Below are 24,596 nucleotides of genomic sequence, written 5' to 3'. Positions count from 1 at the left end.
CAGCCCATGGGCCACAAGCAGCCCACAGGAGTTCTTTAAACAGCCAACAAGCCACCCCCGAAATGAGCTGCCTGCTCGGCGAGTCCCCGTGCACTGCGCTAAACTGGTGCAGCGCAGAGCGGGGACTCACTTCTGCAGCGCCGGAAATAGCGTCTGCACATGCACAGACACCGGAAATAATCTGCGCAGGCACCGAAAATTGCATCTGTGCAGCCTCGATCCGGCCCACAGAGCGATCTCCGCAGGAGTGAACCGGCCCAGGCGAGGTAAAGCTTGTCAACCCCTGATATATGCAATAGAAATAAGTACTATATTTAGGTTTCTGGCCTGACGTCACGGTTTATGGCAGTCGATCTTCACTGCCCTCCGGGGCAGTAGAGGCAGGGGGAAATTCCTAGCAATGCTCCTCAGAGGGTTCTGGGGAGTTCACTGCATCTCGCGGTGTCGCTTAAGCCCGTATCTGCCAACTTGAATGGCAGAACGAGTGCGACCTGGGAGTGTGTCCCTGCCATGGATGAACCCCCGACTCCGGCATGATTTGTGATCGGTTCCTCACCAATTTGGAATATTGGTGTTAATCATGAGGCGCTCCTGAAACAGGCTGCAATCAATCAGCTGCCGAGAAGACTGGGTTTGGATCTTTGGAGGTATTTGAATTATTTTTATGAAGCTTGAAAACCCTTACAACAACTGGGAAGGAAGAACAAGGACAAGATACTTGTGCTTTCATATGGTTTCCAAATGGTCTTTTTTCTTCTTCTTGACCTTTCCTGCAAAATACAGAGATGTGTGTAGTTGTAGCTATATTATTCTGCCTGACACAGTGGAAAAGAGGGGGGGCTCTTGATTTATGCTGAACAAGGAATTTCACAATGTTTTATTATGCCCGCCCCCCTCGACCGAGGCTGAATGGACTTTATTTAAAATTATCTTTGGGCTGGACCAGGATTGCGAGGGAGAAATTAGGAGCAAGAAGATGAACGGCTGGTCATTAAATCTGACAAGAGGATTCATTTGTGAAAAGGCTTTATATTTTGCTGTGTGCCGAAGAAGAACCCCAGAGTGGGATTTTAATGGCGGGGAATGGACATCTTATCAGGGAGTTATTTATGGACGCAGCCTAGTGCGCAAGCTGGGAACAGCAGAAGGGAAGGAATGTCGGTTTGTAAATGTGGCAGTGAACTGGACAAAAGAAGAAAGCGGTCAACTCTCCCAACACACCTGGTCTGAGAAGGGCGTTTATGAAGGACTACACACATGAAATGGATTTTATATTTACGAAAGACAACAGGATTATTAAACGGAGATCAAAGAAGGATGAAGTGGCTACATGAGGAAGTAGTGGGCATAGGTTTGCAACAGGAGCGGGAAACCTGATCCGTTTTCAAGGAATTCTATTAATTGTGTAATCTGCACTGATTTGTAACAATTTGGAAAACTAATTAAAAATATTAATTTAAAAAAAAAAGAAATAAGTATTACATTTAAGGCAGTAGATAAAGGATTTGAACAGAAACACCAAGAATGGGAAGTCAAAAGGTTTTAAGGGAATATTGCATTGAAACTGAACTGAATTTGTAAAAATTGTATGGAAATTAATAAAAATGGATGCAAACGAAAACGAAACACATGAGGAGAAGACCCAGAGAGTTCTCAATGAAGTGTATTTTATTGTTTTTATGACAAGACTTTGAAGTCTTCTAGTGCCAGCGATGTAGTCAGGCAGGGTCGCCTACAATCCATGGGAATGGATGGTCGTCAAGGATGGACTCAAGAATGGGATCCATTGGGACCGTGGCTGCCTTGCAGGTGGGCCCTTGGCTAATTCAGTTCCCCGTCTCGGGCAGGAGGTGGGATCTGTTGTGAGCATCTACGAGGGCAGCCTCCAGCACAGGCAAGAACTCCGTAAACTTCAGCTTCCCGTCACGGTTCTTGTCTGCTTTTTGAAACATCTTCTTGATGTAAGCATCCTGGGTCATACCGGGCTGCAGATAACATTAAGGAGGAGGAAGCAGGAAAGGGTTATATTTCTTTGTTTATCATTATTATTAATTGCCCACCCTTCACCCTAAGGTCCCGAGGCAGGTTATGAGATTAAAACACAACATAAAAACATTTTAATGCAACTTCCAGCCACAGAAATAAGCTGAGCTCTTAAAATATGCATCTCCAGCATCTCCAAAAGCTGTATAAGGAAAGTGCTAGGCTCATCTCTTTGGACAGCTTTGGGGCCACAGCAGAGAAGACCCTGTCCTGTGTTGCCGCCACCCCCTGAACATCTGCGGGTGAAAGAAATACTGAGGGGCCCCACTCTGCCGACCTCAGCACCTAAGAGGGTCTTGAGGGAAGGAGGTGGCCTTTCAGTTATTTGGGGACAGATTCCAGCTCCCATCAGCCCTATCAGGCATGGCCAGTGAGCAGGGGGTTGTGGGAGTTGTAGTCCTGCCCCTGGCCTTAGAAGAAGGCAAGAGCTGAGATGGTGGTCTCTTAGGCTCAGGAAAAGCAAGAGATGGCCTAGTTCAGGGTTTCCCAAGTTTGGTTCTCCAGCTGTTTTTGGACAACATTTCCCATCGTCCCTGGCCACTGGTCCTGCTAGCTAGGGATGATGGGAGCTGTAGTTCCAAAACAGCTGGAGAACTAAGTTGGGGAAACTGGGGTTTAGTTAAACCCACAAATGGGGAGCCACAAATGTTATTGCACTCCAACTCCCATCAGCTCTATTCAACATGACTAAGGGTCAGGAGATGATGGGAGTTGGAGTCCAGCATCCTCTGGAGGGCCACGGGAACACACACACACACACACACACACCCAGGATCAAGAGCTTTGCCCCCATCCCTGTGGCCACAGTTTTCCCAGCTGTTCATCAGTGCTTACAGGTAGGGTGTCTTTCAAGAAGGGCTGGGCTTGTTCCTTCAATAGCTTCTCGAACTCCTTGAACTGCAGGTAGTCATCCTTTGGGTTCCGAATGGCATACTGGTGGAAGATGTTGACTGTGCACTCCAAAGCCTTCTCCAGGAGAGTTTTCATCTTGCTAAGCCTTTCGGAGGATACAGAGGAGAGGGAGAAAGGGGGAGAGAGGTTCAATGCTCAGCTCTGCCCATAAGGGGAGTCAGAGGAGTAACCAACATGGTGGCCTCAAGACGTTGCTGATTTCCAGCACACATAATCTCTGACCATCGATCATGCTGGTTGGAGCTGATGGGAGTCTGAGTCCAGCAACATCAGGAGGGCAACATAGGAATCTGCCTTATACTGCATGCGTCCCTTGTAGTTGGTTGGACTACAACTCCCATCATCCTTGTCCACTGGACTCTGCAGGTTGTGGATGGTGGGCATTGTAGTCCACTTGCATCTGGGGACGATGAAACCTGGGCTACGCTTACTGGCCGTGCCTCTCCTGGAATTCAGGTGGGTGACATTCTCAGCCCTACTTCCTCCAAATCAAGTAAGAGTCTAGTCCTCATGGTTTTGAATGAAGGGCTGATTTACAGTGTCGGGATCCACCAGGACCCAGAAAGAACACATTAAAGCCCCTTGAAAGCAGCTTTTAAAATGAGCTGGCAAATTTGGCTACAAAACATTTTTACTAGCCTGCTAAGCAAGGCTAATCAATTTCCGGCTATGCCTCGAGTGTGGCCAGGGCAGTGAAGAATAAAATAAGATAATGGACTTTCTAACCGAGCAGGTTGTCAGAAGATGGAAAGAAGGTTTGTTCTAGACTCCCTCCAGTAGCCCTAGGTATTTCTGCATTGGTAATGGAAGAAGGAACTCTGGGTTAGCCCTACTCAGAGCAGACCCATTGTAATGGGTAGACTGGGCTAGCTTAGGTCCGTTCCTTTCAAAGGGCCAACTTTGAGTGCCTCTTAGTCTAGGACTTGCTGATCAGAAGGTTGGCGGCTCAAATCCCCGCGACAGGGTGAGCTCCCGTTGCTCAGTCCCTGCTCCTGCCCACCTAGCAGTTCGAAAGCACGTCAAAATGCAAGTAGATAAATAGGTACCACTCCGGCGGGAAGGTAAACGGCGTTCCCATGCGCTGCTCTGGTTCACCAGAAGCGGCTTAGTCATGCTGGCCACATGACCCGGAAGCTGTACGCCGGCTCCCTCGGCCAGTAAAGTGAGATGAGTGCCACAACCCCAGAGTCGGACACGACTGGACCTAATGGTCAGGGGTCCCTTTACCTTTACCTAGAAGCAAACCAAAGCAGGCTTGCAGAGAAGGTGAGCAGTTCCCATGGGAGGCTCCTTCCAAGCCACCTTCAGGTTGGCTGCCAAGAGATGAGGGCTTACCTGTGTTTCCAAAGGAAGCAACCAGGATCCGAAAAGAGAGGTGATGTGAATGTAGGCGTCAAGGCAGGCGGGCTTTTATAGTCTCCTCAGCTGTGGAAGAGCCTTGCAAATCATCCCGGCTTGTGCTGATTTCGTCTCCTCTGGAAAGAACCTCCCATTGCGAAATGCCATGCAGCACCCGACACGCCCGCCTTGACGAAATCCAGGATGCATTTTGTCAGGTGTGATTTAGTTGCGATTCCTGCCTTGCAGGGGGCTGGAATAGATGACGCTCGGGGGCCCTTGCAACTCTACAGTTCCATCATTTTACAGCATGTTTTAAGAGAGGCAGTTCAGATACATGTCTGTCAAGTGATTGATTGAAATACTTGTTTTGCCTCCCAAATAATAATAATATTATTATTATTTATTTCTTTATTTCTTTATAACCCGCATATCTGGCTGGGTTTCCCCAGCCACTCTGGGCGGCTCCCAACAGAATTAATGATGATGATGATAATAATAATAAAGCGATAAAACATCAGACATTAAAAACTTCCCTAAACACGGCGCCCATCGCGCTTTCAGGCCGAGGGAGCCGGCCTTTGTCCACAGACAGTTTTCTGGGTCATGTGGACAGCATGACTAAACCGCTTCTGGCACAACAGGACACCATGACGGAACCCGGAGAGCACGGAAACGCCATTTACCTTCCCGCCACAGTACCGGTACTTTTTCATCTACTTGCGCTGGCCTGCTTTTGAACTGCTAGGTTGGCAGGAGCTGGGACAGAGCAACGGGAGCTCACCTCATCGCAGGGATTTGAACCACCGACCTTCTGGTTGGCAAGCCCAAGAGGCTCAGTGGTTTAGACCAGGGATCAGCAAACTTTTAAAGCAGGGGGCCAGTCCACTGTCCCTCACACCTTGTGTGGGGCCGGACTATATTTTGAAGGGAAAAAATGAACAAATTCCTATGCCCCACAAATAACCCAGAGATGCATTTTAAATAAAAGGACACATTCTACTCATATAAAAACACACAGATTCCCGGACCATCTGCGGGCCGGATTTAGAAGGCGACTGAGCCGGATCCGGCCCCTGGGCCTTAGTTTGCCTACCCATGGTTTAGACCACAGCGCCACCCACCTCCCTGTCACTGCTTTACACCTCACCCAAACCCCCATCCCCTCCATTGTTCACTCAGAACTCCCCCCACAATCTCCTCACAACTCGCCCCAGTCCTAAAATCCTCTTGCCACTGCCGTACTCAGAGAAGAAAGGAACGAAGAGGCGAAAGTCTTTCTCCCCGCACTGACACTCAGTTCCTTCTGTTGGAGGTGAAGAGAGAAGGGGAGAAATATTTCATCCTCTTCATTCCCCTCTCCTCAGCGAGTGGCAGGTGATCTGCAGTGTGACGCCTTTTCAGCTTGCAAAAATATTATATAGCAAGATAAGCAAGACCCTTCCTGCTTGCTCTGCTGGCCTGCCACCCCACACCACCAGCCTGCCTGCTTCCCCCATTCTGCCCATTGTTGCCATGCTGCCATACGCATGGCCCCCTACTGGCGGCTGCACAAACTACAGCGTGCTGACTTTCCCCCTTGCAAAAAATATCATATAGTAAGATAAGAAAGATACTTCATGGTGCTTTGGGAGTAGGGAGCTCATGGGATGATGAGGGCGTCCAGCATCACCCAGAGGGCTTCAGGGTCCCTATCAGTACATGTAGACAGTAGTACACTTGATACACCAGTGATCTGAATCAAGGTTGCTTCCTATCCTTCTAAAGATGGCAAAATGGTGTCATCTCCAACTGTGCTGTCATTTACAGCAGCATGACTCACTGACTCGGCTGGATACACTGCCATCTATAGTTGAAATAGCAATATAGCAGTTAACTCGACGTCACACTTTCCGAAATTATCCTACCTGATTGTATTGTGAAATACAATAAAGAGTGGAGGCGAAGGGCAATAGACGAGCTGGAAAGAGGAACTCCACCCTGGCTTGACTGTCTGTTGCCAATGAGTCATTCTCCACTTACCGAAAGCCCTACTAGTTTGTCCTGGAAGGCAGATCATGCCTTTGGCACTTTGGGGGGGCAACTCCCATGTTTTGATTGTGCAGGGTTGAAGCACATCAAAGGTAAATATAACCTTGGCCAAACCAGTTATGGAAAGCCAGCTCCTCCAGCTAACACTTAGGCCAGGAAGAGTTGGGACCCTCCCAGCCCATGTTGGTGCGAGGGGAAAATATAGATGCCAAGATTCAAATTTGGGGCAAATACTCTTTGTTGAGAGAACCCCAGCAGAGATTTAAAGCCACCAAATGTGCAGCAAAGTAAAGTGTGGAAATATAGGCCGTTAGACCTTTAAAATATGTCTTTCCAAGTGAGTTCCAAAAGAGTCCCCTGTTCCCCCAGCAGAGGAAAAGAGCACGTGTTTAGTAAGTTCAGCATGGTTTATATACAAACTCTCCAAAGGTCAGGTTCATGTGCTGTTGCATACATCAATCAGAAAGGTTGCAGAGGCAGTAAAACTTCGTTTAGTTCCAAAGCCATGAAAGTTCCTAAATTATTGTCATAGGAAATCAAGAATGGCTTCTGAGAGCCATGCAGTTAATCTGGAACAACCAGCTTTGCTTCTTCACGCTGAGCTTTTCAGTAAGACTGGAGTGGGGTGTGGGAATACACTTCGTGGGTTCCTTTGAACCTGCGATTATTTGCTTTAAGTTAATGTTAATGTTATGCACTATTTTATGTATCCTTCCGTTTAGAAGTGAAAGCGAAAGCAGGGCTCAGTAGGCGTCTCGCCACTGAGATCCCTCCGCCTAGACTTTTTGGTTCCAGAGGTTTAAATTGTGAATGATCAGTTAATCTGCTTCCCGCCTTTTTGGGGGGCAGCAACAGCGTTCCTATTGGTAAATTTATCGATCATGACGTTGCACTTGGTTGTCAATAAAAGGCTGCGGCTCCCCGTATTAGGCGGACAGTCAGAGTTAGGGTTCAGATGATTTAGATGTAGATAGTTGGGGTTTCGGGGACAGGGTTGGTTGGGTTGGTTGGGTTGGAAGCGCGTGCAGGAGGTAGAGAGGTTAGCTTGCGGAAGATTTGGCGGTTTAGGCTTAGATAGCTTTAGTCTTAGGTAGCATAGAACTTGCGGAAGAATTGGCGGTTCAGGGACGGCTAGCCTGAGTGCTCACTAGAAGGACATGAGTGCTCACTAGAAGGACAGATCCTGAAGTTGAGGCTCCAGTACTTTGGCCACCTCATGAGAAGAGAAGACTCCCTGGAAAAGACCCTGATGTTGGGAAAGATGGAGGGCACAAGGAGAAGGGGACGACAGAGGATTAGATGGTTGGACAGTGTTCTCAAAGCTACTAACATGAGTTTGGCCAAACTGCGAGAGGCAGTGGAAGATAGGCGTGCCTGGCGTGCTCTGGTCCATGGGGTCACGAAGAGTCGGACACGACTGAACGACTGAACAACAAAAGCCTAGGGAATGTTAGAATAGCTTAGGCATAGAAAAAGGGAATAGCCTATGCGGGTCAGCCAAAGCATCTAAAAGAAACAGTGATTGTCTGTCTTTATTTCGTCTCAATTTTATTTTTCGTAGTCTATGGGCGCTTTTTCCTGGCCGTAGTTTTGGCCACCTTTTATTTGGGTACATTAACTAAGGGAACAATTTAGGAGGTAGCAAGTACTCTCAGGTACTTTTACGAGGCACTCTTTTCGTCGGACTACTCACGCACCTTCAGATTTAGCCTGGTGGACAACGGCCGGTGTGAGTTTAAGCTCCGGAATTATCGGCCGTCCCGTTCGCAGGCTTGGCCGGTGCCCGTGCGGGAACACATGTGAGGCGCTGGCCGCAGATCCCCGGCAACTGGAATCCCGTGTGCAGTTGACCTAGTCCTGCACGCGGGAGGCTCCAGCAAAGAATCCCCGCAGTGGGGTGAAGGAACAAAGTCTTGATTGCCTTGATTTCCCTTTGAAGGTGCACTAAGGCCGGCAGGACAGCTTACTCTATGGTCTTAACCCCTTCATGCATTAATTAGACTTAAGCATGTTGGTTCTATGAGGTGGGCTACCCCACAGCCCAGGAGCCAAATGTGGCCCTCTAGGACTCTCTATCTGCCCCTCAGAACTCTCTGCAGGCCACATCCCACAAAGGCAGGCCCAGCTTCACCCCTGAGTGTTTCTGCCTGTCTGCAATGTATCCATGAAACTCCCTGATCATGCCCCTTGCTTACCTGGATGGAAGAGCAAGAAGGGTGTGTTCGTGTATGTAGTAACTATGCATGCAGGGCCTAGAAAGCCCTATGTGGCTTAGGTCCAGACTATTTGAAAGACTGTGTACCCTCATACAAACCTGCCCAGGTTCTGAGATCTTCAAGGGAGACCCTTCGCTTGCTCCCACCCCCCACCCCTCACAGCCATGCTTGCTGGAGACACAGGACAGGACCTTCTCGGTGGCTGCTCCCTGTCTTTGAAATTCCCTCCCTAGAGAAGTTAGACTGGCTCCCTCCTCCTTGTCGTCCCGCAGGCAGGCGAAGGCTTTCTTGATCCCTTTGGGAACTGACTGTTTTTAAGGAAAGGGCTGGCGCTATGCAGTTTCCATTGTAATTATCTGTACGCTTTTAAAGATTGCCTATATGTTTTATATGAGAGCCAGTGTGGTGTAGTGGTTAAGAGCGGTAGACTTGTAATCTGGTGAACCAGGTTCACGTCTCCGCTCCTCCACATGCAGCTGCTGGGTGACCTTGGGCTAGTCACACTTCTCTGAAGTCTCTCAGCCCCACTCACCTCACAGAGTGTTTGTTGTGGGGGAGGAAGGGAAAGGAGAATGTTAGCCGCTTTGAGACTCCTTTGGGTAGTGATAAAGCGGGATATCAAATCCAAATTCTTCTTCTTCTTCTTATCAATTTAATTCTACGAATGCTTAATTGTTTTTAAATTATTACCACTATTATTATTCTAAGTTCCTTTATTTTATGTGTATAAAACACCTTGAGTCCCTGTCCAGGAGGGGTGGAATGTAGGATATATAAATAAATAAAACTGCCCTGCAGTAACAAGATACGTTTCACATTCCTTGCTCGTTTCACATTCTGAGTAGGCTTGCTAATATGTATAAGACTGAATCAGATAAGTTCTGGAGATGCAAGGAGGCTGGGGAAATGTTTTTCCCATATGTGGTGGACCTGTAAAAGGGCAAAAGAGTATTGGGAAATAATTCATAATGAACTGGAAAAAAATGTTTAAAAGTACTTCCCCCCCAAAAAAAACATAGTCCTTTTTGTTGGGGATAATTCAGACACAAATTCCCAGATGTCAAATTTTTGTATGCCACTACTGTGGCCCGTGTTTTGTTAGCCCCAAAATGGAAAATGAGTGAGGTCCCAACTCAAGAAAAATGGGAACTTAAGTGGACAGAATATGCGCAGCTTGCAGACTTAACATCTATATATATATAAATGTTCCCATTGCGTGTACGCCGGAAACCTATGTTCTCCGTAACCGCTGCACCAAACAGCATCAAATTAGGACAAAGCGTAACTTGACCATCAAGGAAGGATCTGGCATAATAAAAATAAAAATAAAAATAAAAAACCAAACCTGTCATACCTAAAATAAAGGATAGGGGGGGAAGTGGCGCGCCTATTATACCTCACCAGCAAAAGGAATGAAGACTCCAACAGCATCCAATAGAAAGGCGGATTGCCTGCTGACGTCATCAGACCTGCGCCGACAAATAATGCCCCATCCACCATTTTATAATTGCCATCTGTAAGCACCCAAGGACTTTCTGACAGAAACTGCTTAGTGGAAATGTGGAAAAAAGATGGAGCAGGAGGCAGGGCAGTTGCAGAAGAGAGGGGGGAGGAAAAAAATGCGGGAGCGAAATAAGCCCAAGGCTGCCTGAGAGGTCGCAGTGAGTAAAACCGGCTCTGAGGGGATTTTGTCGCTGGGGTGCGTAATTTTGGGACTGGGGTGGAGGAGAATGCTCTTTTTAATGGCGTAGAGCATGGGGCCAGTTAATTGTGAGGAGGGGGGTCTTTGTGGGGGGGGTGCGCTTTTACAGTAAAAAAAAAAACACAGCAAGGCCTGCAGTAGGCCTCCATAAGGTGCCCAGTGCCCTCACTTAAAATGGCCGCTGCACACTCACAGGCATTTTAAAATTTCCCAAGTGCCCTCACCTGAAATGGCCGCCGCAGCTTCGCATGTTCAACACACACAGTCCCAAGTGATCAATACCACCGACCAATGTGTTCTTTTATGTAAAATGCATCTCTGGGTTATTTGTGGGGCATAGGAATTTGTTCATTCACATGGTCTGAGGGACAGTGGACCGGTCCACGGCTGAAAAAGGTTGCTGACCCCTGCTCTAGAGGGACAGGGAAGAACGAAAACAGGAGCTTCCAGAATACTTTCGGGGTCAGAATTTAAAAAAGCAAAATACCCCACAGCAACGCGTGGCTGGGCCAGCTAGTATAGAATAAGAGAGCAAGAAAACTTTCCCAATCTTTAGAGAAGATTGGAAAATGTTTATTGAATATATGGGGGGGGGGGAATGTTGTACACTTGAAAACCCTGGCAGCATTAAGATAAATTCAACAGTGTAAACAAGTTTAGATGGATGTAATAACAGAATGCTGAATGGTTTAGTTTATGTAAAATATGCAGGGATTTATGGTAAGCAAAATGAACCATGGAAAGAGAAAAAACAAAATCGAAAATTCTTTCTAGTAGCACCTTAGAGACCAACTGAGTTTGTTCCTGGTATGAGCTTTCGTGTGCATGCACACGAAAGCTCATACCAGGAACAAACTCAGTTGGTCTCTAAGGTGCTACTAGAAAGAATTTTCGATTTTGTTTTGACTATGGCAGACCAACACGGCTACCCACCTGTAACATGGAAAGAGAGGAAGGGAAGTCGTTGGTATTATAAGGATGTTTAAATGAGTATTCAAAACTGTAAAACAGAAAATTTGATTAAAATTACATTAAAAAGAAATAAAAATGAATCAGATTTTATGCAGTCAGGAAACTGACAGGGACATGCATGGGAAAGCATTGGATGAACAAACAACGAACAGGAAGATGTACGAACACCCCCCAAGAGAACCAATATGAATGCTCATTCAGGTATTATAGCAGGCAGTGGCGGAGGAACCCTCTCCGGCACCCGGGGCGGCGCAGCCCGTACGGACTGCGTATGTGCGGCATCCTGCAAGTGTGCACTCCGTATAGAATGCCACACATGCACAGTCTGTATGGGCTGCTGCTTGCACAGCGACTACCGGCTGTCGCACAAGCGGCATCAGTACGGACACCCGTACGGACGGCGCACAAGAGCAGCAGCCCGTACGAACACCACACGAGTGTGCACCCTCAGCCGCTCTACAGCTGGGGGGGCAGGGGCCATCTTGTCACCCCTCCCAGATTAGAACCAGGGGCGGCCCGCCCATCCCTTCCTACACCCCTGATAGCAGGCATCCCAAACCTTTGGCCCTCCAGATGTTTTGGACTACAATTCCCATCATCCCTGACCACTGGTCCTGTTAGCTAGGGATCATGGGAGTTGTAGGCCAAAGCATGTGGAGGGCCGCAATTTGGGGATGCCTGTGTTATAGGATAGGCCTTTTTCCTAAGCCATGGGGTAGTTGCTACTTCATGGCACCACTAGATGGCAATCTGAGACTAGCTCACTTTCCTTTCGTTACCAGCATTGCGTGTTTTAAATAGATTTGGTTTGTGCCTTGTTTTAATTCCGTTGGAGTTTAATTGCAGTTGCCTTTTGTATGTCCTAGCTCCCCCCCCCCCCCGCTATTTTATCTGTGTCATTTCAATTTGTGTAAGCCGCCTTGAGTCCCAATCTGAGGAAAAAGAAGGATAAAAGTTAAGATAGATAATATTGGTGATAATTCATGGGTCCTTTTCATATTCTGAGGTTGTTACCTGGTTCAAAAAAAAAAAAAAAAAACCTCCAAGAACTAGGACATAGCTGTGCTGCCCAGGTTTGGAGCATTGCCTGTTGGGTTTCGTAAAGGTACATATGTAAACTTTGAAGTTACTCTGAATGTGTTTCCTAGTGGGGAAAGAAGTTACTTTCCATGCAATGGGAAATTCCTAATGGGGAGATTATGGGGTTGGCATTGCGGCCAGACTCTCCACGTGGTTCCCCCGCGTGAAGGTAGTTAGATCTCTAGCCCACTATTTGAGTGATCTGATAAATCCTACGCTAAGAAGGGCCTTCACACTAGCTCGATTTCATCCCATCCCCACAGCATTCTTACAGAGTCTATTTTCCAATACTCCTCAGGATCTTCGACTCTGCCCATGCAGCAAAGGAAAGATAGAGGACTATATTCACTTTTTCCTCTACTGCCCACTATATGTCTCAATAAGATCCAGGCTTCTCCCTCTATTCCCGCCGACTATCGCCAGGGACGATGACCGCATGAAATAGTGGCGGATGCCAACCCCTTGATTTCACATGGAGTGGCCATCTATACATTACAGGCACTGAAACTCAGGACCACCTTTTCGGCTAACTTGCCTTAGCCTTAGTCCTATCTGTCTTCCTGTCATGGACACTGTTGATATGCCCTGCTATTGTTCTCTATTTTATCTGCATTATCCAGCACGATTCAACATCTAATGTTTTAACTGTATCTGTAGTATTCTTTGTATAATCGCGCCAGGCCACTGCCTGGTCTTTTACTATGTGCTATGGCCATATACCTAATGCAACAAATAAATTGATTGATTGTATCAGGGTTGGCATTGGAGAAGGGAAAGGAACGGCAAAGTGTGTTTGAGTATGTACAGAGTGCTTTCCCTCCAGCACTTAGTCTCTGCGAAGAGCCTGCCACACACGTGAGGGTTAAGAATAAGGTTGGGAATTGGTGGCCTTGCAGTAAGGTTACGGTTTACTGGGAAATATTATGCAGTGGTACCTCAGTTGTCAAACGCTTCGGCAGTCGAACGTTTCGGCTTTCGAATGCTGACATCCCGGAAGTAAATGCTTCCGTTTTTGAACGCGCCTCGGAAGTCAAACGGCTCGTTTCTCCATTTTTTATCAATGGAAATTGCCGGCCGCCCATTGCGCCTCGGTTGTCAAACATTTCAGAAGTCGAATGGTCTTCCGAAACGGATTACGTTCGACAACCGAGGTACCACTGTACAATGAAATGAAAAAGATGTTCAAAATAACGTTTGTAAACACACAAAAAACCCAGAAGCCTTCTCTTAGGAATTATAGGGACAGCACTACCCAAACTGTATAGAAACTTATTCATGTATGTGACTACAGCGGCAAGAACGTTACTTGCCCCAAAATGGAAAGAATAAGAAGCCCCAGCAAAGGAAGAATGGATACAAAAACCAATGGAATATGCAGAAATGGCGAAACTTACCGGAAGAATAAGAAATCAAGATAGCAAACTTTTTATAAAGGAGTAGAAATGGTCTATTGAATATTTACAGATAAATTGTAAACAGATAAAAACACTGGCGCGATTACTGTAATAACCTGCAGTTGCATAAGAGTTTATATTTAAAGTAGATAAAAAAACGAGTAAGCGAATTTGTATATGCAGAGGATATTAAAAATAAATTTAAGGAACCGCAGAAAGAGGGGGAAGGAAGTCAAGTTTTAAAATGTCAAAATGATAGTGAAATCAGTGAAATGTATATATCTGAAAAGTATAAATGAAAGATTTAAAAAAAGAATAAGATTGGGAACAGTGGAGGCTGTATACCATTTGAGTGGCCTCAGTCTGATCTCACCTGTCTGGCTCCTTATTTACCACCAGTCTAGGAGGTGGTACTGCTTGATGAAGGGCCTGGAAACCAAGCTTTGTGGAGAACGGGGTGTTTAGCCCGGAGAAGAGAAGATGGAGAGGGGATACAATAGCCATATCTGAAGGGCCGTCAAGTGGGAAATGGAGCAACCTTGTTTTCTCCTGCTCTGGAAATTGATGTAAAAATCGGGTTTTGGCTTTTTCTGCCCAACTCCCCAAGGGACTCCGAGTCCCCAAAGTCCATGATCGGTCAGAGAAAAATGGATAGAGGCTGGATAGAGACTCCTGCATTGCAGGGGGTTGGTCTACATCAGGGGTCCCCAAACTAAGGCCTGGGGGCCGGATGCTGCCCAATCACCTTCTAAATGCGGCCCGCAGAAGGTCCGGGAATCAGCATGTTTTTACATGAGTAGAATGTGTCCTTTCCTTTAAAATGCATCTTTGGGTTATTAGGAATTCCTTCATATTTGCATCTCTGCATTCGTTCATAAAATGCATCTCTGGGCATAGAAATTCCTTCATATTTTTTTATATATATATATATACTCCGCTGCCCCCCCCCCCGCCACGAGGTCTGAGGGACAGTGGACCGGCCCCCTGCTGAAAGTTTGCTGACCCCTGGTCTCTAGAGGACCCTGGGGGGGGGGGGTCCCTTCCCACTCTGAGATCCTATGCTTCTATGGAGGGCGCCACCACAGGTCTCTCCCGCTACGCCCCCCTCCCCTCCTGAATCCCATGCATCAAGTGTGGGGGGGGGCTGAGTTCTCTCCAGGGTCCTCCTCTGCGGCAGGTGGCGCACTTTCCGCCTCGACGGATGAGGGGGGAGGAGGAGGAGGAGGGAGGGAGGGAGGGAGAAGCGGGCTGAGCAGCTGAGCGCAGGCAGGCCGGGCCAGGCTATGGCGTGGGCTGGAGGGTAGCAGGAGCGGCAGCGCAGCCGCCACCACCGCCGGAGTTTGCCCAGGTAAGGAGACGCGTGCATTGGGTGGAATGCAAGACGATGCGATGCAATGCAATGCGATGCAACGCGCCTCGCCTTCGCCTCCTTCCTTCCTTCCCCACCCTCCCCCTTAGCAGCGACCCCCTTCATTTTCTCTCCCTCCCCTTTCCAAGCCCATCTTTCTCATCCCGGCCCTCCCCACCCTCCCAACTTCTGACAGAGACCCCCCCCCACCGCTCCTCTCCCTCCCCCCCCCCAAACCAGCCCTTGCACTCCCCTTGGGGTCTGGTTTTTGCAAAGACGAATTTGCCTCCCCCCTCCAAAAAAAATAATAAAACCCAACAACAACAACACTCCCAACCCAACTCTGCTTCTCTCTCTCTCTCTCTCTCTTTTATTTTTAACACCCCCTTTTTGGCGGACACGCTTTCCTCCTCCTCCCCCCCCCACTCAAACCCACCCTCTTCTCCTCCTCCCCCACCCCACCATAAATAAGAATAAATTGGCAGTCTCAGCCCGGGATTGCATCACTTCTTCCCCAGACGGGGGCCAATTCTGCTAGGAACTGGATCCTCTGCCGATTCACAGTGCGTCTTCCTGATTGCTCCTCCTGTTATATCTCCCCCCTCGCCATTTGAGCCTTATTTATCTCTATTCCCCCCCCCTCAGGGAAAAAATGCACTTTCAGCCCTCTTACCCCCCCCCCCATCCCAGTTCCTACTCTGCTTTCCTCCTCCCTGACACTGTAGACTGGGGAGGCGGCATCAATGGAGACCTTGAACTGTTGTTTTGTTTGTTTGTCTGTCTGTTTGGGTGGGGGGTGGATCTGCAACTGGCTTTCCACCCACCCACCCGCCGTCAAAACCAGTTAGAGGCCGCAATTCCCAGGAATATTTCCAAGTCCTCTCCAGCTATCCCCAAATCTCCCCCTCTCACTCGCACATGATTGAAATCTCAGTTCTTGCCCGCATTCCTTTATACCTCCTCCCCACAATACCCTGACCTGGAAGGCTTATTATTTCAGGAGAGGGGAAATGCCAGATTTCTTTACCCACCCACCCGCAATACTCACAAACTGTGCCCCCCCCCCCACTCTTACTGGAGCCCCTCACAATATTTATTTCTTTTCTGCTGATTAATTTTTTTACTGGTTTCCGAAAATCAGCATCAAATTCAGATTTGCCCCTTGCAATATTTCGACTGGCCTTTCCCCCCCCCCACCTTCCTTCTCTGCTTTCAGACACCCCACAGAGCTTCTCCTCTGCCCCCCCCCAGCCCCAGTTAGGAGTTTCACAGCCCCCCCCATCCCTCTTGCTCCACCTCAGAGACGTGTTGTTCCAAATCTGGCAGGTGTCTGTGGGTGGACCTCTGTTTCCGGAGTGCGAATCAGGTGCCGCACTTATTCCCCTGCCTATTAGTATAATATTTTGGTTTTTTTTAAGAACGTTTCTGGTTTCCTCGCTCTGCATTTCTCACTTCCCGATACACGGGGCAACACCTGGCTTCCCTTGCGCGGCCAACAGCTGCCGCAGAATTGTTTTATTGTTATTTATTGAATTTATAACTTTCTCACTCCTGTTTCCTCGCTACCGTATTTTCCGGCGCATAAGACGACTGGGCGTATAAGACGACCCCCAACTTTCCCAGTTAAAATATAGAGTTTGAGATATACTCGACCGCACATTCTCCACCCGGCGTATGAGACGACCCCCAGCTTTCAGGAAGATTTTCCTGGATTAAAAAGTAGTCTTATACGCCAGAATATACTGTATATCCCTTCCGCTCCGCTTCTGATGGAGGGGTTGTCGGGACATCTTCCCAGCTCCTCAACATCAGAATAGAAGAAGCGGAGACCGGCTGCAGGATCAGGCCTAAGGCCCATCCAGTCCAGCATCTTGTTCTCGCAGGGGTCAACTAGATGCCTCAGTGGGAAACCAGCCAGCAGGATCCGATCTCACTGTCTCCTTTCCAGCAACTGGGATTCAGAAGCGGGGAGACAAGAGCCTAGCCATAATGGCTAGTAGCCCTGTCTTCCATGAACCCGTCTCGTCCTTTTAAAGCCATCCGAATTGGGGGCCCATCTCTGCTTCCTGCAGTTGTGAGTTCCGCAGTTGCCCGAAGAAGCCCTTCCTTCTGTTTGTCCTGAAACTTCCCTTTTCAGCTTCAACGGGTGGCCCCGAGTTCGAGGGTTTTACGAGAGAGCAAGGAAGACTTTCCTCTAACTGCTTTTTCCCCTGTGCCAGGCAGAATTCTATAAGCTTCTGTCTTCTTAACTGAAATCACTTTACTCCCCCCCCCCTCCTCCTCCCCAGCGGTGGCATCTCGCCGTCTAATACCCAGATTAATATCTGGCCCGATCTGTTCTGTGCCTTCTCCCCAGACAGCTGTTGTCTCGGGGGAAAATATTGAGGGTGAGGGGTGGTGGTGGTGGCGGCTGCGGATGCACAGAGAGCCCATTGTCGTCGTCCTCCAGCTGCGTGTCAGTTTCTTCCCTGCAATTTCTTTTATTTCGTTTATTCAATAAGATGCATTTATTTATTTGCCTTCGCTTAGGAGGTTCCGTGACAAGTAGAAAACGCAGCTTTTAAAACGGTGTGTTTTTTAAAAAATATATATTTAAAAAGCAATTTTTTAAAAAAAAAATGCATAAAAGCCATTCCAAAAAATGGAACGGCGTAATATAAATTCAGCAGAGGAGGTGGGTAGCTTTTCACAGAGGATGCAGCGTGTTGTTAAAATGCGGAACTCAGTGCTGCAGGAGGCAGCAGCGAGGGCCAACAACTTGGATGTGAGAAGACGATGCTGGACTAGATGGGCCATTGGCCTGATCTGGTCGGCCACTGTGAGAACAGGATGCCTAACCCAGCTGGGGTTTGGGCCTGATCCGGAAGGGTTACTCTGATGTTCTTCTTTCGATAATAACGATGCGACGAGGAAGGTGATTGAGGAAGGGGGCAGCGGTTGTTCTTGGTGGTTTCCTAAGGGTTTTTTTTGTACTTCTGCATACCTCTGGGTTCTCCCCAGATGGCCTCAGCCTAACAAACAGCCGAGAGGGAAGAGGTTCAACAGCAGTGTTAGAAACTCATATAGATAAATAACGCACCAAAGGCTCCTTAAACCAAGGTTGCTGTCGCCAAAACGTAACGCCTGGTTGCCATTTTGGGGCAAGACGGTTCTAAAGTCTTATTTTTCAAATGGCGGACTGGCTGTGATTGACGATCAGTTAAACATCTGGCTAGTTCAGATGACCGCCTTGAGTGAGGTTAAGAGCTTTGAGAACTTAAAAGAAGAAAAGCCACGTGATCCAGGGACAGTCCACATATATACTGGCCTATTCCGACCTCTTTTCCTTAATGGCGGCACGGACCTTTCATAACGTGGGGATATTCTTCACAACCGTGAACAGGGCAGAGGGGGTGAAGGCAGGCGACAACAATTAGCTATGAGGTCGTTCACTGCTCCTGCTCAGGCTGCACAGAAAATAGCATTTTGGTTCCCGAAATTCATTCTGATCTTGCAAATAAAATATAACTGATAGAATTCTGCAGGATGGGGCGTTAGTGTGCAAAAACAGTCAAGAGCCAAGGATCCCCAGGCATGCACCTCCAGGTGGTGGAGATGTCAGGCCCAGGAATCTTCACTCGGGTCGCAAGCGGCCAATAGGTAAAGGTAAAGGGACCCCTGACCATCAGGTCCAGTCGCGAACGACTCTGGGGTTGCGGCGCTCATCTCGCTCTAAAGGCCGAGGGAGCCGGCGTTTGTCCGCAGACAGCTTCCAGGTCATGTGGCCAGCATGACTAAGCCGCTTCTGGTGAAACCAGAGCAGCGCACGGAAACGCCGTTTACCTTCCCGCCGGAGCGGTACCTATTTATCTACTTGCACTTTGACGTGCTTCCGAACTGCTAGGTTGGCAGGAGCAGGGACCGAGCAACGGGAGCTCACCCCGTCGCGGGGATTCAAACCGCCGACCTTCCGATCAGCAAGCCCAAGAGGCTCACTGGTTTAGACCACAGCGCCACCCGCGTCCTGCAATAGCCAGGAGCAAAATGAGCCTGACACCTGGCTAATTTCAAACGCTGCCTGTTTGTGGAGTGCCCCTTGGGTCATCTGCTTGGCCTGAGCCAGCTATAGGACTCTCCTGATGCTCATGTAGAACCTCCAGGTCTAGAGGCAGTCTATCCTGATTCCTTGGTTCTTAGGGGCAGTTGTCCACTGTGAGGGCAGGATGCTGTGCTAGGCGGGCTGCCTTCAGCACTTTGCAAGGAGCGATTCGGGCCTCTCTTGCGTTGGCAGGATCCTGCTTTCTCCCTGGGCGCAAGGGAGCCTTCCTTTCGCCCTCTGCTCAGCAAGAAGCAGAACTGGGACTTCCCAGTTTCTTCCCCCTCCCTGGCTTCTGCTCAAAGAGGGTGTCGCCCATCCCGGTCTTCTCCGGTCACACTTCCCTTTCCCAGAGCTCTGGGCGTTTTCGCTTCCTCCCTTCTCCCTCACTTTCTCTGCCCTAATCCTGGCACCACAAACGAGAAGTGCAAATCCCTCGCTCCCTTCCTGAGATGGAAGGCAGCACTGAGTGTTCCTCCGCTGCCACCCCCACCCACTTTCAGCAGTGCGATTATCACACCTGCGGTCCCGAGACTTCGGAGAAGTTTGGTTCTCGGCTTCAGACGGCTAGCTCTCTGCTCAGGAGAGTTGTTACAGCTGGGAGAGGGGCCGTTGAATGCTGGATGTGGCCCTCTGGATCCCCTCTCCGGCCCTCGGGACCCTTCTCAGGCCATACCCTCCCTAAGCCAAGCCCTCCTCCTTGCTTAGGACTGCCCCCTGCCCGGAATGTAGCCTGTAATATGGATCTGTTGCTCTGCCCACCAGTGGCATGCGGCCCCCAGAACGTTGCTCAGAAAGGAATGTGGCCCTCGGGCCAAGAAAGCCTCCCCACCCTATTGTCTGGGGTTGCCTATGGGGCATCCCCTGGTCTCTTCCAGGATCACTTTCACTCTGAAAGTTGGCCTAATTTCCCCCCCCCCCCCGCGCGCGTATTTATGAATGGGCATATTGAAATATTACAGATGTTTTCGCCTGCACCCTGAGGTTTCGAGGACCTGACAGCGCCGCTGTTGTTTTGGGAAGGCGCCTTAGCTCAGTGGTTGAGCCCCAGCTTTGCTGGCAGAAAGTCTCCCAGAAGCTTCGACCCCCGGTGTCTCCAAGCAGAAATTTCCCCCTGCCCAAAATCCTGGAGAGCTGCTGCCAGTCAGTGTATACAGTATTGAGTGACCTGGAGAGCTGCTGCCAGTCAGTGTATACAGTATTGAGTGACGTGGCTCAACCACCTGGCTTTTTTAGACAGAGGCTGCAGCTCAGTATGTAGAGCTCTGCGTGCAGGAGGTCCCAGGCTCGATCTCCGACATCTCCAGGCCAGGCTGGGAGAGAGCGCAGCCTGGAAAGGTGCTGCCAGCCAGTGCATGCGATATTGAGCTAGGTGGGCTAAGGGCCTGACTCTGTTGCATGCATTTTCCTGAGGTCCCGTGAGAAGTGAGCTCAGCCAAAGACTTTGAGTTGTGCTTTCAACAGTAATCTACTGCAGGAAAGAAGCAAACCGGGAAGTTGGTTTTTTTTTTTTTTGTCTTTTGGGGGAATGCATGGGGGGCGGTTTTCAGAAGCAGAGTAGAAACAGCGGTTTTGCGGGGAAGCCACCGCTTGTTTCCATTAACTGGATTCCCAGGTGCTCCCTCCCTGCCGAGCTGCGCGTTCGGGGCTTGCCAAGCCTTCTCCTTGACATGCTAGCTTTCTGCAGGCAGGGGCTTTCCCCGCTCAATATGCATGCATTAATAGAATCCTAGAACCGAAGAGTCGCAAGGGGCCCCGAGGGTCAACCCTAACGAATCCCCAACAGATCCTGCCTCTGTTGTTGTCCTTGTTGTTGTTGTTGTTAATTGAATTTATATAATCTGCTTTAAAATCTCCGGCGAAGGGGACTCCACCACTTTCAGAGGCAGTTCGTTCCACTGTCTGTTCAACAGTTCAGCCTCCCTTCCTCCCAAAAGTGGTACAGTCCGGGCAGGCCTTGTGCTGAACTTTTCGCCTTTCCCCCTAAGAGGACCAGAGGGAAACCTTGGGACCTGGAAGGGGGGCAGCGGAAGCAAAGGGACAGTTGACCCCACACCCCGATTGGACCCCAGCCATCAAATCCCAGCGGGCCTCCTCCTCCTCCTCGCAGCTCAAAACGTTGTTTGGAAACAGAAAGGCACTTCCGCGGCGGAAGTAGCGTGTTCGAAAGCCGCCACAGCTGTGCCTGGGGGGGCGGGCAGGGGCAGGACAGGGGACCTTTCCTCCGAGTTGCGAAACGGCTTTTAACTTTCGGTCTTAGGGCAGAGAGATCGTGACCAGAGCCCTAAACTGCTGTGTGCGTCCCAGTCTTCCCTTGATCGTAGTTGACAAGCGGAGAGGTACGTTCGGGGGCAGCGAGTGCGGGGCAGCCCTCGGCGGGCCTGATCCGGCTGGTGGCTGCCTGCCTGTCTAACGGCGTGGGGGGTGGGGGAGTATGTCCTTCCGAGGCCTCGTCCAGAAGCAAAATAAGGAGAATCGGCTGCCCCCCAACCTTGGCAGATGCTTCCCCCTGCCCCACACCAGCCCAGAGCAGGCCCCCTCGCAAGGGCAAGAATGGGAGGTGGCTTCACCCCCCACCCACCCACAGCTAGGTGGTGACAGAGGTGGGAGTCGTGTGTGTGTGCAGCCAGATCTAAAAATAAACCAGCTGAGCATTGGAGGGAAGGCAGGAGAGGCCAGCTCCTGCGTTGGAGGGTTTGTGGGAAGGACGCTGGACTCCTGAGCAGCTGGACATCAGCCAGGCTGGGAGTTGCGGGTGGGGGGCTCCTCTAGGTCCACCTCTCCCCCCCCCCCGCTTCCCCCTTGTTTCTGTGCAGGAGAGAGCAGCCGTGAAGGGAAGCTGTCAGATCAAAGCGTTTACATGCATGCCATCTCGAAATCCCATTTTTTGCCATGTGAGAGGGGGAGTAAGGTAAGGGGGGGTTGCAAAACCACAACCCCCCTGCTGCTGCTGCAACAACAACAACAACAAAAGCATCTCTCCGTTTGGGCTTTTGACCCTTGGCTATGTTTCTCGCTGAGCTGGCAAACCGGCGCCTTTGACGGGCCCAAGTTCAGGTGCATGGGGGTTCCCGCGAACGGGATGGTTCTCGCGTGCGTTGATGGGATGGGAAGCCCCGCACACGTGAAAGCTAGCATTTCTAGATGGAGGGCCTCGGAACAGTGCGGCGCTCCGACGTCATTTGACCCGGCAGCCAAGTTACAGCGGAGAAGCGCCGCCTCGCAACTGCGGTCGCAGCAGGAAGCTCTTGAGTTCTCCCTTCCTTCCTCTTTTCCATCTCTCTCTCGGCACACAGATCTTGGGTCTGTAATATGCATAAGAACAAGGTCATGGAAGCTGGAAGGGGCAGAATGAAACCGTACCGCTTCAGGCTGCGGGTGGGAGGGGGCAATACCGCTTTTCAGTGCTGCCACGGTAAAAGCTGTTACCGTTTTTATTTTACATCCTGCAAGCGGAAAGCTAGCACATCAGGGGGGAAAGGTTGGCCGACATACTAGCTTTCTGCTTGCGGGGAGTTTTGAGGGCGTGACTTCCCTGCTGTCACCTTCATGTGGAGGTGGGGAGGCCCATTCTAACCATGTTTCTCTGCTCTGGTTTTCGCCTGACTTGACTGTGCTTCTTGCTTGTCTGGATGCTGGACGGAGAGAGGTCTGAGAGTGAGCGCAGGATCTAGCCTTTCTGTATGTAGGCAGTTGCCCCGCCCACTTTTGTCCTTGGCCCTTCCCACCACCGCTCTGCCACTCTGCGTCCCGAACCACCACGCCCTCTCTGAGCATGTGCAGAGTTGTCACACCGCCAAACCCCCCCCCCCAAGAATTAGCACAGAGGTCGCGTGCGGGAAGTGGCGTCCGTGGCAAGTCCCTCTTGGGATTTTTTAAGAGCTACGAGTCGCACCCAGTTCCCCCTCTTCGCTTCCGTAGGCCCCAGCACCCGTTTCCTCCCGAAAGAGCCCCCGCCCTACGGGTTCCACCATATCAGCAGAAATGTGACTTCTCTTGCCTCTGCCCCCCCCCCCGCTTCTTCTTCGGCTTCCTCCTTCCCCTTTTGACCTCAGAGACCCAGATAGACAGATAGATAGGCACGCAAATACACAAACACGTATATACACATATGAACGCCCACACATAAACCTCTCTCTATATATATACAGGTGAAACTCGAAAAATTAGAATATCGTGGAAAAGTCCATTTACCGTATATCGCGGCGTATAAGGCGACTCGGCGTATAAGACGACCCCCCAACTTTTAATGTGAAAAAACAGAGTTTGGGGTATACTCACCCAGCCCTGGATCCATGGCTGCTGAGGCGGCGGCAGCGGCAGGGAGAGCGTCCCCCGCGCCACACAGGAGATTTCCGCGCTTGCCGCCCAAGCGCACAGCGGCCCCCATGGCTGCTGAGGCGGCGGCAGCGACGCCTGGGGCAGCGGGGAGAAGCTCCCCGTCGCCGCAAAGGAGGCCTCCGCGCTTGCCGCTGAAGCGCAGGACGGCCTCCACGGCTGCTGAGGCGTCGGCAGCGACGCCTGGGGCAGCGGGGAGAAGCTCCCCGTCGCCGCAAAGGAGGCCTCCGCGCTTGCCGCTGAAGCGCAGGACGGCCTCCACGGCTGCTGAGGCGTCGGCAGCGACGCCTGGGGCAGCGGGGAGAACCTCCCCGTCGCCGCACAGGAAGCCTCCGCGCTTGCCGCCCACGCCCAGCCCGGGCTCCATGGCGGCTGAGGCAGCGGTTGCGGCTGGAGCGCCGGGGAGAGGCTCCATGCAGCCAGTGGCGGGGCGGAACTCCGGGTCATGATGTTGCCGGCGTACAAGACGACCCCCGACTTCAGAGAAGATTTTTCGGGCTTAAAAAGTCGTCTTATACGCCGCGATATACGGTATATAAGCAACTGTTTTCATTAGCTACTGGAGTTTAATATATGAGATAGACTCATGACATGCAAAGTGAGATATGTCAAGCCTTTGCTTGTTATAATTGTGATGATTATGGCGTACAGCTGATGAGAACCCCAAAGTTGAGATTGTTAATTTGGGGTTCTCATCAGCTGTACGCCATAATCATCACCCTCACTATATTTAAGGATCTGGTGACTTCTGTTTCAGTGTATCTGAAGAAGTGTGCATGCACACGAAAGCTCATACCAAGAACAAACTCAGTTGGTCTCTAAGGTGCTACTGGAAAGAATTTCCTATTTTGTTTCCTATTTTGTTTCGACTATGGCAGACCAACACGGCTACCCACCTGTAAATAAAGGCTTGACATATCTCGCTCTGCATGTCATGAGTCTATCTCATATATTAAACTACAGTTTTCTCAGTCTATCTCATATATTAGTTTCACCTTTTAAGTTGACTTACTGAAAGAAATGAACCTTTCCACGATATTCTAATTTTTCGAGTTTCACCTGTATACTCTGTAGTTGTGAATTATTATTATTTTTTATTGTTATAACTTACACCCCACTCTTCACCGGTTTAAGACAATTTCAAACG

General features: G+C 49.8%; 2 protein-coding genes across 3 annotated transcripts in view; one reads left to right on the top strand and one right to left on the bottom strand.

Moving 5' to 3' along the window:
• Positions 1–1,650: 1,650 nt before the first annotated feature.
• Positions 1,651–4,366, bottom strand: LOC117061958 (protein S100-A7-like). The gene is made up of 3 exons (XM_033174970.1): positions 4,291–4,366; positions 2,878–3,040; positions 1,651–1,985 (listed from the first exon to the last, which is right to left on the bottom strand). Exons 2-3 carry the CDS (start codon positions 3,028–3,030, stop codon positions 1,827–1,829), a joined length of 312 nt encoding a protein of 103 aa, XP_033030861.1. The 5' UTR covers positions 3,031–3,040; positions 4,291–4,366; the 3' UTR covers positions 1,651–1,826.
• A 10,574-nt stretch (positions 4,367–14,940) lies between these two features.
• The window catches only part of DENND4B (DENN domain containing 4B), a 54,389-nt gene continuing 44,733 nt past the window's right edge, over positions 14,941–24,596 (top strand). For both annotated transcript variants that reach the window (XM_033174625.1, XM_033174624.1), the window contains exon 1: positions 14,941–15,036. The gene's annotated coding sequence lies outside the window, so the exon portion shown is untranslated. The remainder of the gene's footprint in view (positions 15,037–24,596) is intronic.

This window comes from Lacerta agilis, chromosome 17 (assembly GCF_009819535.1).
Source record: "Lacerta agilis isolate rLacAgi1 chromosome 17, rLacAgi1.pri, whole genome shotgun sequence".
Lineage (NCBI taxonomy): Eukaryota > Metazoa > Chordata > Lepidosauria > Squamata > Lacertidae > Lacerta > Lacerta agilis.
This window is presented reverse-complemented; position numbering and strand designations above follow the sequence as displayed.

Excerpts from the sequence above, each read along its gene's own strand:
- LOC117061958 (XM_033174970.1), bottom strand. The coding sequence starts at position 3,030 with ATGAAAACTCTCCTGGAGAAGGCTTTGGAGTGCACAGTCAACATCTTC. Across the intron at positions 1,986-2,877 it reads TCTTGAAAGACACCCTACCT|CCCGGTATGACCCAGGATGC; the intron begins GTAAGCACTGAT and ends TGTTATCTGCAG.